The sequence below is a fragment of the Leptosomus discolor genome, chromosome 4 (assembly GCF_034619465.1).
Source record: "Leptosomus discolor isolate bLepDis1 chromosome 4, bLepDis1.hap2, whole genome shotgun sequence".
Lineage (NCBI taxonomy): Eukaryota > Metazoa > Chordata > Aves > Leptosomiformes > Leptosomidae > Leptosomus > Leptosomus discolor.
In genome coordinates this window covers 80445109-80463288 of record NC_141394.1, presented here as the reverse complement: position 1 = coordinate 80463288, position 18180 = coordinate 80445109, and the positions used below count along the sequence as shown (strand labels likewise).

At 51.5% G+C, this 18180-nt stretch overlaps 1 protein-coding gene across 1 annotated transcript; it reads left to right on the top strand.

Moving 5' to 3' along the window:
- Positions 1 to 3118: 3118 nt before the first annotated feature.
- LZTS3 (leucine zipper tumor suppressor family member 3) lies at positions 3119 to 10117 on the top strand. The gene is made up of 3 exons (XM_086464520.1): positions 3119 to 3568; positions 5224 to 6054; positions 9407 to 10117. Exons 1-3 carry the CDS (start codon positions 3119 to 3121, stop codon positions 10115 to 10117), a joined length of 1992 nt encoding a protein of 663 aa, XP_086320646.1.
- Positions 10118 to 18180: the final 8063 nt, after the last annotated feature.

Genomic DNA, 18180 nt, shown 5'->3' with positions numbered 1-18180 from the left:
GGCCAGCTCGGTGCGTTGGAGAGACACGCGTCTAAACGTCGCACACGGGATGTGTGACCAGACCCAGACACTTCTCTCTGCTGGTGGAGGTTTTGTTAGTTATGACTGATAAACATTTACGTGTTTTGATTGTAGTGGGTCTCCACACCACACTGTGTGATATTCGTTTGCTGATCAGTCTTTAGACCTCAACCAGTGAGTGACGTCTCCACCATGGAGATACCTCTGTTGGGGGACAAAGGAGCAAGCTGCAGGAAGGTCATTAGCAGTGACTACAAAATGTTCCCCTAAAGCTCATCGCTTCATATCGCTGGTGGTTCAGTGGGGCAAGTTCCCTGGGGACCCTCCTTGAATGGGGCGATGTGCAAGGGGATGGAGGTTACACCACAGAGCGCGTCCTCCTCTGCCTCACAGCTGCCTTGTCCCCAGTCCATGATGGGGCACATCTGGCGTGTCTCAGACCATGGAGGCTCCTTCACGCTTCAACAGGAGTTCAGCTGGGATGGTGGCTTTCACCATCGCACCTCCTTAAACCACTTTTTCCCTCTGCGACCACCTCCACACCCTGCTCTGCCCCAGGGGAGATCTGCCAGCTCGCTGTAGGTATCAGCTCTGTGTCTTCTCCCTCCATCACAGCAGTTTTCCATGTTTGCCTGTCAGCCCCACAACACTCGGGTCATATTTTGGACAGGGCAGCTTTCTATGAGAAGATCAGGATGCTGGGAAAAAAGGAGGCAGCTACAGGCAGCACACCTAGCAGAAGCTCCAGAAATGCAGTTTAATAAAAGTGCAGTCGAGAAGCACAGACCCTGCTTTAACCTTTTAAATTTTTTTCCCATTCCATTATTAGTGCAAATAGCAAGGCTCCATGAGACACCACACTGGAGTTGAGCTCTAGACCTAAGCCAGCTCTCCAGGGAAATAAACCCAGCTCTCCTGCTTTACTCAAGGAGGGCTGAGCTAATATCCCTACCCCAAGAAGAGGGAAAACCCCACTGAAACGGGAATTTTTTCCATCTAACCTACCCGCTGGCCCTGCCTGAACCCTCCATCACTGAACCTGTCTCCAAAGGGCATCATTTTTGTTACCCCTTTTATGCAGGGGGAAACCTGCACCTCCTACTGCCCCTAGATCCTGCTTTAGTCCTCCACTCTGCCAAGATGGTTTATCCTGGGAAACCTGGAACTGAGGGCTCCTGGGAGAAAAAAAAACCATCCTTTCTGGCCCATGGGGACCAAGCCAATGAACTCAGTAGGGTTGGGTGGACACTGGTCAGCTACGTGCCCACAGCTGTCCATGTGCCACTGACCCTGCTCCTCCAGGCTTGGTTCAGCTGTGTCCAGTCTGAAGCTATCAGAGACACTTGCACAGACTGGCAGATACTGGCACAGACTGGCAGGACTCCAGGGAGACCCGAGTCTTTCTGGAGCAGCACTGGGAGGACACACAGGACCCCCCCAAGGGGCCTGGCCACTCTTGCACCAGTGGCTGAACTGAGCTGTGAGAGTCTTTCCCCAGCTGCAGAGACCCCATGATTCATTGCAATCACCCAAAATTTGCTATGCATCTTCTCCCTTCCCTCAGGTAATGAGATGCTTGAGCTGGTATGGGTTCAAATTCTCCATTATTCAATGAGGCAAAAAAAAAAAAATGCACTGTGGATCTTTTTATTTCCTTAAATAAGCTTCCACACCTTTGTAGAGCTGAATGCATTACAGAGGATCGAGTTAACACCTCAGCGGAGGGAATGGGAATCATGGGGAATGCAGCCACCCTCTGCAAGATCTCCATCTTCTGCTCCAGCTCAGTTTAACATGAAGCAGCTTTCCCAACGCTCAGATTTTACGGGTGCACCCATCAGGGAAAACCCATGGGTTTATGTAACTAAAGAAATTCTGTTGAGAGAAATAAATCCATGCTGGTTTGTTTTTTTTTTTTTCCCCTCGTCCCAATCCATGCTGGGTTATGACTGCAGAAGCTTTGTCACCCTCAGGGTGGGGGTAGCAGTGCAGTGCAGACCAGATCCACTACTGCTGGGTCCAAGAGTGCAGAAACAGCTTGTTTTCAGCTGGGGCTTCCAGAAGGGACTTTCAAAAGGCATTTTAGGAAGCTATAAATTATCCCAATGTGAAACCTGTCTTAGCACCAGTAGCTCTGGACCGTGACTGCCTCTGCTGATATTAATTTCAGCACCAATGCAACCACCAGTACTTGGAGAATTTCCCCAAAACACAGATGTGAATAGGCCTGGGCACCTATGAAGCCAGAGCTGAAATCACAGGACTGGGGTTTGTGATGGTGATGGAGCTGAGGAAGAGCATCCAGATATGTGAGGACTGGTCCCAATGCCTTTGACGAGGCCAAAGACAACTTTTAAAACCATTATCTGCACCTTATCCACTTCCCATGGCCTAGTCTTGGCCAATCCAAGGCACAGCCTACGTAAGAATAAAATGGCGCAGGGGAATAAAGGTTTAAAATAAAATCTAGGATGATACCTGGACAAAAGTATCTTTTTAAAAGCTCAAGTCCATGGGACAACACTCCCAAGGAAGAGATGGGAAGTGTGTTTCTTAAGCCCTGCTGAATCATCCCTAAGGGATGCGCTGGAAGAAGCAATAGTGTATGAGCCTACAGATGGACCAGGGCTGGAAACCTTCCATCTCTATGGCCACATAAACTTGTTCAAACCTGGGAAAAGTGACAGAAATAATTCAAGCTTGGGAACTGCAAATGGTCGTGTCCAACTGATGCTGCAGAGCTGTGCCTGCTAAAACCCGCATAACCCCTGCCCTGGGAGCACCCAACCCTTGAACTGAGACGCTTAAGGGCAGCTCTTTTGCATAGCAGTGAGTTTGAGGGACCAGGGCACGCTGCTCCTCCACAAGGGGGTGAGGGTCATGGGGAGGAGAACAGCCCCATTGCCTGCTCGATACCATATACTAAGACATGACAGCTTCTGTCTTTGCATCACCCAACCCAGAGATTTGCTCATCACTGCACAACAGTGACCTGCAAAGGGTATGGCAGATAAAAGGCATCTCTTTAACAGCCCTTTCCTTTTCCTCCTTCTCCCAGTGCCACTGACCTGTGCCTCCACCTCACCCCTGCGCTGCCATGGCCACGCTAGAGACGCTGCCCGTTCTTAGTGACCCGACCTACCCCAGCCCGGAGAACTTCCACGGTTTTGCTCCCCGGTCATCCCAACCCATCTCCCAGAGCACCATGGGGAGCGTGGGCAGCGGAGTCGCCAATGACCAAGAGTTCGCCATGAAGAGCGTGGGGACCCGGACGCAGAGCAGCGGCCGGCAGATGGAGGGGTCTCGCAACGGGTACTCCACGCGGGAGATCTCCAACCGCTACTCCGGCGAGGAGAAGACGTACAAGTCGGAGAAGGTCTCCAATTCCCTCTACATCAACGGCGACCTGCGCAAGAGCGAGAAGGTGAAGATGGACATCTGCGGGAACGTGACCACCAACAACGAGAAGAACCTGCCGCCTCCTCCCCAATACCGAGAGCCCAGTAACCCACCAAAGATACTGCCAATCTCCGGCAAACTAGACCAGGTGAGAATCCCCACCTCCTGGAGCAGCTTGATGACCGTGGCACGTCTCTAAAAACACAGAGCAGAAGTCTTGGGCAATGGTGCAGTCCTAACAGATAGTCTAATTCTTACTATGTGGATGGCATCATTTTTATATACAGATAATATAATTTTTATTACTTTCAGGGAGCTGAGCAAAGGGGAATGTTAGTCCTTGAGGAGCCCAAGAGCACGATCACAAGTCTTCCTCAGCTAAGTCTCCAGCTCATTTAAGCCTGTATTTAAGTCACTGGCTATTCCAACCTACCCGAGATGCTGTGCCTACCTCCCTGATGGATGGGGAGGGAGCTGGAGTCGGGTCTCATTTCAGCAGGTCCAGTATCTGAGTCCCACTCTTACATTTTGCACCGTTTACAGGCCCACTGCCACCAAAAGCTGTTGCCTGAAAGCAGCTATGAGCATCTCTTCAAAATCCCAGTGCCCCTTGTGAGGGACAAGTTGACAAGGCTTGAAAACTACCCCGTAAGCATTATCGCCCACCCAAGCCCAGTCCTTGTGGCTCATATCGGCTTCGGGGAGCCAACATCTCCAGCACAGTCCCAGAGCCAGCAGTGTTTTATACAGCCTGCTGCTCTGCTCCAGCGACTTCCACAATGTGTGTCTTGGGGACATGGCCTCGTGCAGTGTTACTTCTGCAGTGTTTGGTGGCCTTGTCTCCTGGGTTGTTAATCCACCGGTGCCTGTAGTCCATCTCAGTCCCTCAGGCCAGATACCGGGTTTTTGGTCTCCAATATTGCCTGCTCACCAGGGCTCATTCTGGTTTTCCCAGAAGGCTTTTTCCAAAACATCTTTGCTAATACAAAGCGGCTTCCTCTGGGTTAATGTTCACCTGAAGCCCAACCTGCAGTAGGGGTGACTGAATCCCATTTGGAGGAAAATTTTGTTTCTGTAGGTGCATTCACAGGGTGAGGAATGTGCAAGGGTTTCAAATCCTTTCTAAATCCTGTACAGCTGTGATCCATTCTACCCCCAGCATTGCTTATGCCCGCAGAAAACACATTCAAATGAAAAGCAGCTTCAGCATGTTCCTTGCCCAGTGTTGCTGCACTTGGGCCAGCAATGGCTGGGGTCACAGCTCCTACCTACTCTCGTCCAAGCATAAGCAGGACATGATGGCCACACAGGGGAGAGATGACTGCTGGCAGGAGGCAAACGTGATGCTCCTGGGTCAAATTGGCTGCTAATCCAAGGGTTCAGTTCAGTTTTCAGCAAATGGGCAATGCACCCTCAACGCTTGAAGTCCTTCAAAATATAAACTGCCAATATCAGAGGGGTTTTGATCAGGTCTGGTAGGCAGGTGGCATCCCTCCTTCTTGCAAAGCGCACTAAGAGGACCCAAGGAGTACTCTAGGGAAAAATCACGCATATTTGGGGTGAGTCAAGTTTTGGGGTTTTTTTTCAGTCTGGGCAAAGGAAGAGAAAGCGTTGCCCTACGAGTGACCACTGGTACTTCGTGTTAAATCCCAAATGGTCCAGGGTGTAACACGGCTGAGAAATACAGAGCTAGCCCAAGACGTCTTAGCTCCTTCAGCCCCACTCTGTGCTGCTGTGTCTCATTTGTGTGCTGTTACCAAGCTTCCTGCTATGTTTGATGCGTGGTCCTTTTTCCTTTTGCAGAGCAATGAGCCCTTAGTTAGACCCTCAGCCTTTAAACCAGTAGTTCCTAAAAACTTCCATTCCATGCAGAACCTCTGCCCGCCGCAGAGCAACGGAGTGACAGAGAATAGAAAGAGCTTGAACCATGCCAACAGCAATAGCCCGTCCGCACCCAAAAGTGGACTCGACAAGAGCAGCCTTAACAGGACTACAAACCAAGTGGGGGGCCTTTCGGATTCAGGCCGTAACTCGTTAACGAGCCTGCCCACATACGGGACAGGCTACAGCCAGCACGTGGGTCCAATGAGCGCCTCCACGAGCCACATCAACCGCATCGGTACAACCTACGTGGACAAGAACATCGTGGGATACAACGGGATATCTACCTCAGACAGCGGGCGGTCTTCGAGCAAGAGCACCTCTTCGTTCAACAGACTGAACCATCTCAACGAAACGATGCCTTTCCACTCGCCTTCAACGGACGACATCATCCAAGACCTGGAAGATCGGCTGTGGGAGAAGGAGCAGGAGGTCCTCCAGATGCGAAGGAACTTGGACAAAAGCGAGGCAGCCATCTTCCAAGTATTTGAGGAGAAGCAGAAGATCTGGGAGAGGGAAATGGAGGACCTGAGGCAAAACTACGCCAACAAATTGCAACAGGTCTCCAAAAAGGCGCAGCGGGCTCAGCAGGCCTTGCAGCTTCAAATCTTCAAGCTCCAGCAGGAGAAAAAAAAACTCCAAGATGATATGGGACAACTCCTCCAGCAACGAGAGGAGCTGGAGAAGAAATTTGTGGCTTTCAAGAAGGAGCAGGCTGAGTTTCTCCCAAAGATTGAAGAGACCAAGTGGGAGGTAAGAGCCTTGTTGTAGTAGACCTTTGGTGAGGTTTTCATTGAGGGCTCTGATAACCCAAAGTAACTCTCCTTTGCCCTAAGAGGATCCCACAGACAATGGCTATGGGTTAGTGGCCTCCAGGTAACAGATGATACTTCATTTGTCTGACCCTCAAGCCTGCAGTTTTCAATTAAGCTAAATGGAGAGCAATTGTTCGTGTACACCTCCTGTGCCAGTTAATAATTTGGCTTCCCAGTCAGGTCACTCCCGTGTTTGACATTTGAATCCAGTTTCAGTGAATACAAATCTTTCCATTCAGGTATTTGTGCCTACCAAAAACGGGTTTAAGTGTATTTTAATTAAATTCTTCTAACATCTGCGTTTGGGTAAACCTTGAAACCGCTTTTCAAATATTTGATTTTTTTTTTTTTTTAGTTAAGATATAAAGCAAGTGAGCTAAGAATGAGACCGATAGCCAAGTTTACCTCATGCTTTCCATTGTAACACACTGTTTTCAGTTGCTAATAAGTTTATCTCTCTTAAAAGGCTGAAAGGCAAATTCCTTTTCCCAGTTCTCCTTTTGAGTCTTACACTTTTTTTTTTTGCTGTTTCTATTTTTAGAACATTTTATCAAAACTGTTTGTATAGCCAGTGCTAACATATTTTTTTTTCAGCTTGATCATGTGAAGAATTTTAATCCTTCCATGGACTGGCTAGAAACTTCAAATATATTAAGAGTGCAGAGGCAAAACATAGCTCTAGAATCAAGAAGACCCTGTTCTGCTAATCCTCATGGAAAGTCAATGAAGCTGGGATTAATTACGCTCTGAAATGTGCTATTTGCAGATGTTCAGCAGAGCTTATTAGAGGCTTGCTGTAAAATCTCTGCAAGTCACATCCCAGAACAAGCAGGCTGCATTGTCCCACATGACGCCTCCTTTGGCCAGCCGCTCTGCACACGTCTTTTGTGTCTTCCAACAAGTTAGGTCTGGAAAGTTCTCTGATTTTGCACCAGTAAAATTGCAGATGGGCTTTTGATTACTTGCTATAGTTCTGTCTGTAACAGTTAACCCAGTGATATCGATGCAAAAATAGGGACTCAGCTTGTGGATCAAGACACCTAGAATTTGTAGACACCTACACTTTTGACTTGTTGACTTGCTCTCCAGGCTTCACGAACTCTATTGCCTAGATCTCCACAACACCCAAGTAGAAGCCAAAATTTAAGTGTTTTAATCTGTAAGTTGATTCCTATGCAAGCTGCTCTTCATCATCTATTTCTCTGCCTTTTGGGAAGAGCTAGCCCACGAAGAGCACCTTCAGCAAATGGTGCAGTTTTTAGCTAGGCAGTAACTACGCCACTTTAACTACAGCTAAACCAGCATGACACAATCCTGCATCTGCTGCAGGCAAGTGCAGGTGTGGATGTGGGTACTCACAGAGTCAGGTCTGCATGGGGAACCACCACGGCTGTCAGCTCCAGGGAAAGCTGCTACCACTCGGTAGCAGTAGGAGACTATGGGTACATCTCCTAGCACTTTAGCTGTTTGTAGTAAGCACTAGACTGTCCTGATAGCCAAGCTTCAAGGTCTTTCTCAACATTATGCACCAGGCAAGTCCTCTATAGCAGAAAACGGTGGAGGTCGCAACAAAGGCAATGGAGAGGAGAGTTTGTCTGAGGACCACTAGACCCAACCGGATTGGAGCAGCAATAGGCATTGCAGGAGGGAGGAAAGGCCAAGCATTTAATGTGTGACAATAGACAGAAGCTTCAGGAAGATGGGACACCCCAGTCCAGAGGTGGCTACCAAGTCTATTTTTAATTACACCCACCCTCTCTGATCACTGATGGTGCCGCTCCCCAGCCCAGACTCCTGCCAGCATAGGTAGGGACGGTTTGTCTCTGCAGTTGTCCACAGTCAACAGATCAGATCTGCCAGAGCAGAGCCCTGAAAACCGTGGAGTTCATGGGAAAATGAGGGTTCGGTCACTTTTATGGTTCACTTCCAATACCCACAAGTATTCATGCAACTATCACCTTTGGTGGACTACGCAGGCGCAGAGCAGTGTCATGTTGAATGGTGACACCTACGTAACGCAAATACACGCTGCAACAAGGGTATTTCCACTGGGCTTGTGCACCCTACCACATGGGTGAGACTTGAGCCAGTCAGGATGAAACCTGGAACTCCATCGCCCAAGGGCAGTGCACGGTAGTCCCATTTCAGCAAAGGGGGTGGCGGCTCCCTCTTTGATCTTTGGCAGAGCGGCTGTCACTCTTCATGCCCTGCTCTAAAAGAATTAAATAGCTACCAGTCCCTGGACTGTCCCCAGTGAAGTGAACCCTAAAATTTAGTCAACTAGGTTCTTTAGGAGTCTTTGGGAAGGAAAGCTGGTGAGGGGTCTGGGAAACAAGTCTTATGAGGATCGCGTGAGGGAACTGGGATTGTTTAGCCTCGTGAAGAGGAGGCTGAGAGAAGGCCTTATTGCTCTTTACAGCTACCTAAAAATGAGGTTGCAGTGAGGCTGGTGTTGGTCTCTTCTCCCAAGTAACAATGACAGGACAAGAGGAAATGGCCTCAAGTTGTACCGGGGGAGATTTAGATTGGATATTAGTAAAAATTTCTTTACTGAAAGAGTGGTTAGGCATTGGAACAGGCTGCCCAGGGAGGTGGTGGAGTCACCATCCCTGAAGGAGTTCAAAAGTCATATAGATGTGGTGGCTGGGGACATGGTTTAGTGGTGGGCTTGGTAGTGTTAGGGTAATGGTTGGACCAGATGATCTTAAAGGTCTGTTCCAACCAAAATGATTCTGTGATTCTATGAAGGTGTCATAGCACAAGTAAGTAATATCTACTGTTTCTGCATCCTGTCCTACACTCCCAGTGCTCGGGCAGAGCCTGGGTGGTCTCTGGGTCTGAGACGTTTCTGTCTCAGCTTGTTCAAGGTCCAGATTCCACGGAGGTCTGTGGGAAAACTCCTGCTGAGAGCAGGATCTCAAGCATCACAGGCTTGTGGTTAGGTGAACTCAGGAAGGGAAGCATCGGTGTCTCACCACTGGTGAGGACCACAGCACTTAGCTTAGCTGTCTGGTCAACTCCACCTGGGAGCAGCATCAGATCCCTGAGAGCCAGGAAGAAACACCAAATCTCCCCGACAAATGTGGGGACAACCTTTAGGTCTTTGGCATGGTCTGGGTCCTGGTGAAGGCTGGAACTGTCCTTGAGCAGCATCGCTGGCTGTCCCCTCCATTACCCGAGCCTTCTGCCGACGCAGGGCCACGCAGATGTTTCATGGGCAGTGCAGGGGACAATCAGTGATGGTGGCTCCTTGCTACCTTCCTCCTGCCTCACCGATGCTCTCTCCACAGGTGTGCCAGAAGGCAGGTGAGATCTCCCTGCTCAAGCAGCAGCTGAAGGACTCCCAAGCAGATGTCTCCCAGAAGCTGAACGAGATCGTGGGACTGCGGACGCAGCTCAAGGAAGGTAAGAACTTCCTACGGGAGAAGGAGGAGCAGATCCTCACCCTGAAGGACTCCTACAGCTCCAAGAGTGTCAACCTGGAGATTTGCGAGAGCGAGCTGCAGAGGAAGATGAGCGAGGTCCAGGTGCTGAGGGAAAAACTGAACCACTGTGAGCTGGAGGTCTCCGGCCTGAAGCGGACACTTGCTAGCATTGGACCTCCAGGACCTTTTGGTGGGGACCTTGGTGAGAAGCTGCGGGACCCACTGGCTTGTGAGAGCGACGAAGCCAAGATGCAGCGGCAGAGCGAGGACAGCGTCAACACGCTGCGGAAGGAGGTGGAGCGGCTCCAGACGGAGCTGAAACTGGAGCGGCAGCAGCGGGAGCAGCAGGTGATGGACTTCGAGGAGGAGCGGCGCACATGGCAAGAGGAGAAAGAGAAAGTCATCAAGTACCAGAAGCAGCTGCAACTGAACTACGTGGAGATGTACCAGAAGAATCAGCTCCTGGAGCACAAGGTGAACGAGATGAACACAAAGGCCACCAGCCCCCCGCACACTGAGGAGAAAAAAACATGGACTCCCTCCAGACTCGAGCGAATAGAGTCCACTGAGATCTGAGGTGGGACCAAGACAATACAACAGAACTTTTTTTGTTGCTGTGCATGTACTACCTACTCAAGCCAGTGATCTTCCGAAGGATAATACGCTACCGTAGGAGTGGTGGGAGTCCGCTCACACCAAGCTCCATCACCCTTACTCTATACTTCTGTGCTCTGTAGGTAAAATAACTGTGGATGTGCGTTGTTTTTCTATCGATAATGCGACATCTCTTTTGGTTTTTTTCCTAGTACAGCTGGTGAGGGTCAATTGGCTCTTTTGTAATCTGCCGTGACTGTTACTTCACTAGAGGCTGCCACCCCCCTCCTACAATTCACCCCTCTTCGGTTGGTTGTTTTGGAGGGTTGTATTTGGTTTCTTTGGTTTTCCAAGCATTTCTGTGCAGCAAAACAGTTCAAAGTGGCAGGTTGTTTTTCAGGGCATTTTTAGCCACATTGGCTAACGGAGCAAAGCTCTTGGGATCGTGAGCAAACTCACTGTTCTGCATCAAGTATCCTGTCTAGACAGTGGTCTTAGTGAAGTCAGTGGGAGGTTGGCCACTGATTTCAGTGAAACCAGACATATCTCTACCAGATGACTCCCTCTTGCCAGACCACGGCTACTGTGGTTGCAAGAAGTTAGGACATCCCTGAGGAGCAGGATGAGCCTGTCCTAGTAACATAAGCCAACAAGGAATGATCGCCCAGCAGGAGCCTCTTTGGAGGCTCAGCAGAGCTTAACATATGCTGCGTTCTCATTTCGTTGTGGTTTCCTTCTGCAGTTCCACTCCTCTCCTGGGTTGTGACAAACCCTGAGAGCAGAAATACCCTCCCACCTCTGCCTTGGTTCCCCTATTCTTACCATATACTCAAGCTGGCTACAGGAAGAAAACAACTTGGAAATCCAAGCCACTTTCCCTTCCCAAGAGCCCACATACTTCCCAAAGTCAACAGAATCAAGGTTTGGGGAACTTCCAAACCCGTGGGATGTTTATGCAAACTGAAGCTTTAGCAATTTGCCCCAACAGTGGGCAACTGTGCTACCCCATCCCCAAACAAGTGATGATTTGGTGCACTCTGTCAGTCCAGGGTCTACCTAAAAAATGGCATCCAAGCCCCACTCAGCAGCTGCAGTGAGCACACATCAGCATTACCGCTGGGTTGCAACGGGGTGACCGTTAGCCTTCAGTACAGCCATTTCAAACAGCACCCACAGCGATCCCACATGGCATCACATATTCCAGGGACCAAGATAACGCAGGCCTAGCTTAAGAAAATATTCAGCTACTAACTCAGAGCATGAAAGCAATCATAAGAAGGGAAAATGCTTAAGATCACGCAAGTGCTTATGCCCTGGCAGAATAATAACCAAATCCGATATGCACAGTCACCGAGAATGGTGCAGGCATCAAAAACTAGCATTCAGCTCGAAAAGGTGGGCAAACTGGGCTTGGTTCTCCCTTTCATGGACACTTTTTTACCATGATTCACAGTAAAGAGAAAAAAAACATTGCACTGACTGGGCAGTGGCCAAAGGATCAATGCAAGTGGGAATTTTGGCTCTTTGTCCTAGGGAGCAGCTAGAAGAACAAAGCTAGAATTAGCACTGGGACGTCTTGGAATACCTGTGAGGTGACTCCAGGGAGAGTTTTGCCCAATCACATTTCATGTGCACACCAAGGAAGAACCTCAGGGAGTTGAGGGGCTGAAGATCTTCCAAGCAAAAACTCTGAAGCTACAGATTTTCCATATTCCCTTCCCCAAAAGCTCTTCCTCTCCATCACCACATCTGACCTTCAAGTTGGGAACAAACGTTGTTGTGGTGAGATCTACACTGAGCAAAGAGGCTAAGCAGGAGAGAGGAGACTTGTTAGTCCCACCAACCTCTAGCCAAGGTAACAGACAGTGTTCCTGGGCAGGAACTGTTGGTGGCTGGCAGAGATCCCTGGAGCCATAGAACATGGAGATGTGCGATGAGACCAGGGCATTCCAAGATCCCAGCTGACAGTACCAGTTGTCTTTTCCCACCACTTCTGCCCGTGCCTTTGGAGCTGGAGGAAGACACAACCTGTCAGTCTGGAAAACACTAGGGCAGCTCAGGCTAAGGCCCTCTTCCAGGACCAGCCACAGGTCTGATCCCTGAAGGGTGTGGAGAAGAGTCCCACTATAAATCCTGCAGATGCTCCAGCGCTCTCGGACATCAGCCCACACTCACCCCACCGAGGAAGAAGCGCAGCTGCCTGCCGGTGCCACCCAGCAGCAGACTTTGCCGTGCCAAGGGAGACACCCACACGAGCTGAGCAACCTTACACTTGGCCAGGCAAAACCCTAGAGCACCTCCCATTTCATACAGTGGGCCTTCAAGATGGAGTCAAACATCCCACGACGCTGGGGTTGGAGATCTGGTGTCTGGTACCATCTCGGCTTCCGTGCTTCTCTCTCCACATCAGATAAGCCCACACCGTCTTCCTTCCCAAAGCAGTTGTGACACATCTGTGCTTGCGAAGGGCTTTGCAGCCCTTGGGCAAAAGGGCATAAAAAAATTGCAAGAGGCTTAAGACTCAGTGTGGTGTTTTTGAGGCCACCACACGAAAAGCAAACCCAACAGCAAGTGCCCTCACCACAGGATGAGTCCAATAACCTGGAGGGTCATTTCCACCTTTGCTCCTCCTGAACCCACTGACATTAGTTTCCCACTAACCACTGCAGAAACCAGCACTTCAGTCAGTTCTGGCTCAGAGTGATTGAGTTTCAAGGATCTGCTGTTGAGGAGGTGTTCACCGCAATTCCCCGCTGCGTTAACACTCAAGAGGAATGAACAGTGGCATCACCCTGTGGGACACCTTCTCACCAGAGCTCCTTGCTAATCCGCTGGCAGGAGAGGCAGGGGCTTGTCTGGCCTCCCCACATACCTGGATCCAGTCAGCAGCAGTCAGCCAAGCCCTCCAGCATGCCAGGTTTGCTCCGTCATCTTTTTCCTAGATCTTTTTTTTTTGCAGTGGTGCCAGGAATGAGTGTGTCTTGATGGACTCAGTGAAACCTGGAGGCATATGGGTTTGTCTGACTGCTGGAGGGTGCTGGACTGCCCAGGGACTCGATGGCTTCACAGTGCATCCATCAGGGACTGCAGAGCTCCTTGGGATGGAGCAGGAGCAGCAAGGAGAGATTTTTCACCCTGGAGGAGGAGAGGTACATTCCCTTCACCTTCTTCTTGACTGCATCACTTTGATCTAGAGTTTCGATCCAGATCTGAGCAACCTCGATTGTGGCCATTCCCTGGATAACAGAGAACCTTGAAGACACCCATTAGGATGCTGTGCTGCTGCTGGTGGTCTTCCCTCTCTGGGGATTCACCCAGCATCCCCCAAGCATTCAGTTGTCCTGCAGAAACAACTCCCCTATGCTGTGGTGACATAAAATACAGAGGTTTTTGGCAAGCGCCCCAGCCAAACTTGCCACGAAGGATTCCTGCTCTTCAGGAATTCTCCCCACAACTGGATGCACTGCTCCCCATCACACCCTCTCCCATGTGCTAGCACTGTGTGGGCCACACGGTAGTAACCAGTTTCTCTTGGTGGAGACTGCCCTTTGCTCAGCAGAAACGGAGCAAAATGATGGTGGGACACCTGGGTTCCTGTTGTTTGTGCTCAGATCTGGCCCAGATGGGAGCTCACCTAGCTCTTTCCAGATCTTAACACTTTTACCCACTGACTGGATTAAGTCTCCCATCACAAGCTACGTCTGCGTTGAGGCCCTGGGGTCTTAGATTCAGAGAAAGATAGCCAAGGGATGCCAGACTGGCATTTTGATGAAATATCCTGGGAATGGCCAAAGGGGCTGACACCTTGTCTCTCGGAGGCTCAGGCAGCACTGATAAAATGTTTCTGTCTCATGAAACTCAACACAGAGTTTGGGCTTGGCCATAACCCACCTGTCTCCTCAAACTTTGCTCAGCCAGCTCTGGAGCTGATGGGATTCAGTGTGACGTTCTGGCTCACGTTTACTTCTCCAAGTACCGCCCTCAAAATCCTGCACGTGGTCAGTGTCTCTCCTGAAACAACAAGTCACCTCTAACTTGCCACACTGGCCAACAGCAAAAGCTGTGGTCATGAGGGTCTCATGTCTGCTGCCCACACACGGGGTCCAGAGACATTAGAGATGCTCTGGGATACCTGACACACAGGGCTGGCCAGGATGATCCAAGACCTATGGGAAAGTGGTGGGAAGAGCCAGAGCACCTCCAGTGGCGCATCACCCATGTGTGGGCAACTGACTCATGCTCCAGGCATATCCACACAAGCAAACAGAGAACACTGATCAGCTCCAGCAATTTCCATCCGCAAGGATTTGGGCTAAGCAGGCTATCCTGGTGCCAGGGAAGGTCTAAGCAGCCCCTCTTACCACTTGCTGTGAGGAGGGCTGCTTTGCTCCGCTCTCCTTTTGAGGCTGGCCGCTGTCGCTGTAACATGCCGACCCAGCTGGGCTAGCTCCCCTCACGCAGCCAGCGCTCCTCGTCTCACCCTGAGAGTGAACGCCGCAACCACTGCGTGGTGTTGTGCTTCACACAGTCCCACTGAGCTTCTGCCACCGTCTCGCGGCAGCCGGCGGCACCGTTCCTGCCGTCGTCGCTGGCATCGTGCCGGAGGGAGATCACCTCCGGGTTTCTGCACTCAAGATAGGAATCGAATTGTTGCTCTTATGCTGCTACGTTACACAGAGACAAGTGTACTTGGATGTAAGCAACAGCCCAGCTCTGTATACACAATGATTAAAGGAAGAGACAGGAAAGCTCCGTGGCTTCTATATTGGTGAGCAGGACCGACAGCGGCAGCCGATTCAAGCGCTGAGCGCTATGCGGAGGGTGCTCAGCACCCCCTGAAATTTTGCTGGCTGCAGCGGAAAGGCGGGGGGCCGGGGTGCTCAGCACCTCCCAGGAAGGCAAATCGCTTGAGATCCCAACAGAGCAGCCTGGTGTCGCTGTGTCCTGCTTCGATGCCTGCTGTCATCCTGAGCCCAGGATTTGCAATTGTCTCCTGGTTAAGGCTCAAGTCCCTTCTGCCCATCCTCATGTCCCCCCAAAACTCCTTGCAGATAGTGGCTCCCAGCAGTGCCCCCCTCGAGCCCTGCTGCCCACGAGCTCTGCCCATGGAAAGCATCAACCCACTCGACTCCTGCCCCTCACAGTGGCACTTTATAGCTTGCTCAACACAGCGAGCTCATGAGCAACATGACCAAAGATCTCCGGAGGGCCTTGGACTGCATGCTTGGAGCTGCCTCCTGGCTTTCCTGGGGAGGGATGAGGCCGGTGTAGGCTGGGAAAGGGGAATGAGAGATGGCACAGAACAGGAGAGGGCTTGGATTTCCCTGTGTCCCACCTGGGAATGTTTGCAGGTCCATGAAGGGCCTTTCCTGTGCTAGATAGGACAGGGTAGAAAGGAGTTCCTAGGTGAGCTGATTATCTCCAGTTGGCTACTCCATGGCTGCACCAACTAACTCCACACATTGCCCAGGGAGAGTGTGGACCAGGGGCTGTTCCCAGGAGGCAGGATGGAAGCGACTCCCCTTTCTTCTTGCGGAGAAGAAAGGATGCATGCCAAGCCATTACACTTGTCTTCAGGGTGGCAGGTCTCCTCCAGTTTAGCAGCAGACGTTGCTACAAGGTCCAGTTCTGGTTCAGTGTGAACTGGCCAAAAAAAATGTGTATCCTGAGAGCTGGTGGTCCTGCTGGCTGCTCCCTTGGTGTCCTCTCCCCAGCTCATGCCAGGGCATCCTCAGCACCCTCCTTACAGGGAACCATCTTCCAAGGTGAAGACACCGTGGTCTTTGCTTCTCCTGCTTGGGGTGCTGAAGGCATCTCTGCCCACCTCAGCTCCATGGAAGCTCCTGAACCTGGTCTCAGCCCTGGCAAGTGGAGCATGGGCCAGTGGGAGATCCGTGCTCCTCCACCCACAGTGCTCGGTGTTCGGGTGGGTCTGGGCCTCGGGCACATGCCTTTTCACCGTGGCCCATGCTCCCCAGATGTGCTAAGCCTTCTCCACTTCACTCCTGCCAAGACCATGAAAGCCTGCCGACGTGCAGTGACAGCCCTCACTTCTGTCCTGGACAGGAGCAGGTCTAACTTGCTGGTTTTTTAACTGAACTCTTCAGCCTAAGCCTTGAAAGCCACCTTAAAGCGTTACTTTTCATCACGACCCCTTCCTAAAGATCTGCTCATCATGTGGCCTGTGCCCTGCTCCTCCTCCACCCCAGCTCTCCAGACTCTCCTGCCTGCCTTTAGATCACCACCATCCCCGTTGTCCCAGGAGCAGTCAGTGCCTCTCCCAGTACTCTCCCAGATACGCCTGAACAAGCCGGAGCTGAAGCCCACAGCCCTCACTGAGAGAGGCGTGTCCCGACCCTGTCTGCAAGCGAGCATTCTAGACTGCTGATCCTCACCTCTTCTCTCTGGCATTCCCATGTCAGCTAGATCGGCCCTGCTTTACCTCCAAAAGCAATCCTGCTGAAGGACATCCCCACGGCTTGCAATCACCTAAGAAGATCATTGCATGGGGCTTCACACCATCACAACACCACACGCAGCCGGCTCTGGGGCTTCCTTGGTCCTTCCACCCTCTGCAAAGGCAGGGGTGTGAGGGGTGTACAAGTATCTCTGCTCCGCAGGGGCACATAGCACCCATGCCACACTGGTTCCCAGTGTACCAAGGGGCTGGGATCACACCCAGCTGTTTGCAGATGTTGGATTCCCACCAGGATGCTCCATACTAGTGCTGCAACACCAGAAATGAGCTTCTGCATTTTCAGGATAAGCCTCCTCCCTGGTTCTCCCAATGAAGGGGATCGTGGCAGGTCTGGAGCCTGGGACAAGCTCTGACATGCAGGGTTGTGTTTTCACGGCTGTTTTACAGATCTGTTTTCTCAGACAGAAAGTCTCCGCTCTCTGTCTCAAAGCAATAGGTTTTTCTAGAGAGATTTAAAAGGGACTATTCCCAACTCTGATACCTACAGGCAAGCCAATGTTCCCTTGAATACCTTCATAGCTCCAGCCCTGGGCTCTCCTCCTTTGGAAAGGGATGCAAGGCCCAGTCTGGCTCCAAATAATCACCAATGGTTCGAGCTTGGCAGTCCTCACTTGCCCGGAGAGCCCAAAGCTGCCCATATCCAGCAGGCCACCAGTCTGGGTCCCCAGAGGTGTGGTTCACCCCCCTCTGGTGCACAACCCATGACTGTTACTGGGTCCCTGCAGCAGCTCTTCTCCGTTAGCTCACCCACGTGGGAGCTGCTGGGTCCCCTGGGGCCTCTGAGCTCATAGAATCACATTTGGTGACAGCCAGACACCAGCGGGAGATCCCGGCTCTGTTCCTGAGAGCCAGGCTGTCCTAGGAGCCCTCTAGGAGGGGAAGGTCCCCTTTCCCCTACGGGTGGCACGTGGGTTCCCTTCCAGTGGCTGAAGGGAGCAAAACGTGCGCGGGCAGAGCTCCACCACCGGTGCAACCAAAAAAATGCTGCACAACCGGCCAATGTGTCTATGCAGTCCCTTTCCACGCAGCGGTGTCCCCGCAGAGCCCAGCCCAGGGCTGGAGCTCCTCCAAGGTGTCTTCGTTTGCACTCACTCGGACCTGGTAAACGCTGTGAGCCGAGAGGAATCCCTCTCGGTCTTTGCCTTGCACCGGGCAGTACGCTTGTGAGGGTTTCCTCATCCTAAATCGATGCACGTTGCTTAGTCGCCCGTCTTCTGCGTCCGTTCTCCAGCAAACCAATAGGCGTCCCCCCCCAAAAACCCAGCTCCCCCACGGGAGAACGTCGGGGTGGGCCAGCCAGCGCCCCCCGAGCAAGGCTGCTGTCTGATTTCACCAGCAATAAAAGCCCCGCGGAGGAGCGGCCAGAGCTCCCCGCTGTCGCTCCGCCGCCGGGTGAGCTGCAGGCTGTGTCTGTGTGTAGGACCTCTGCATTCGACCCTTCGTCCAACGTTTTGGACCCACCCGACTGTAAATTCCACCCCAGCCTTGTGCTTTTCTTTCCTCTCGTTGGTTTTCTTGACGCCTCGGTCTCTCTCTGCTCTTACTGTGAATTCAAACCAGAAGTGTT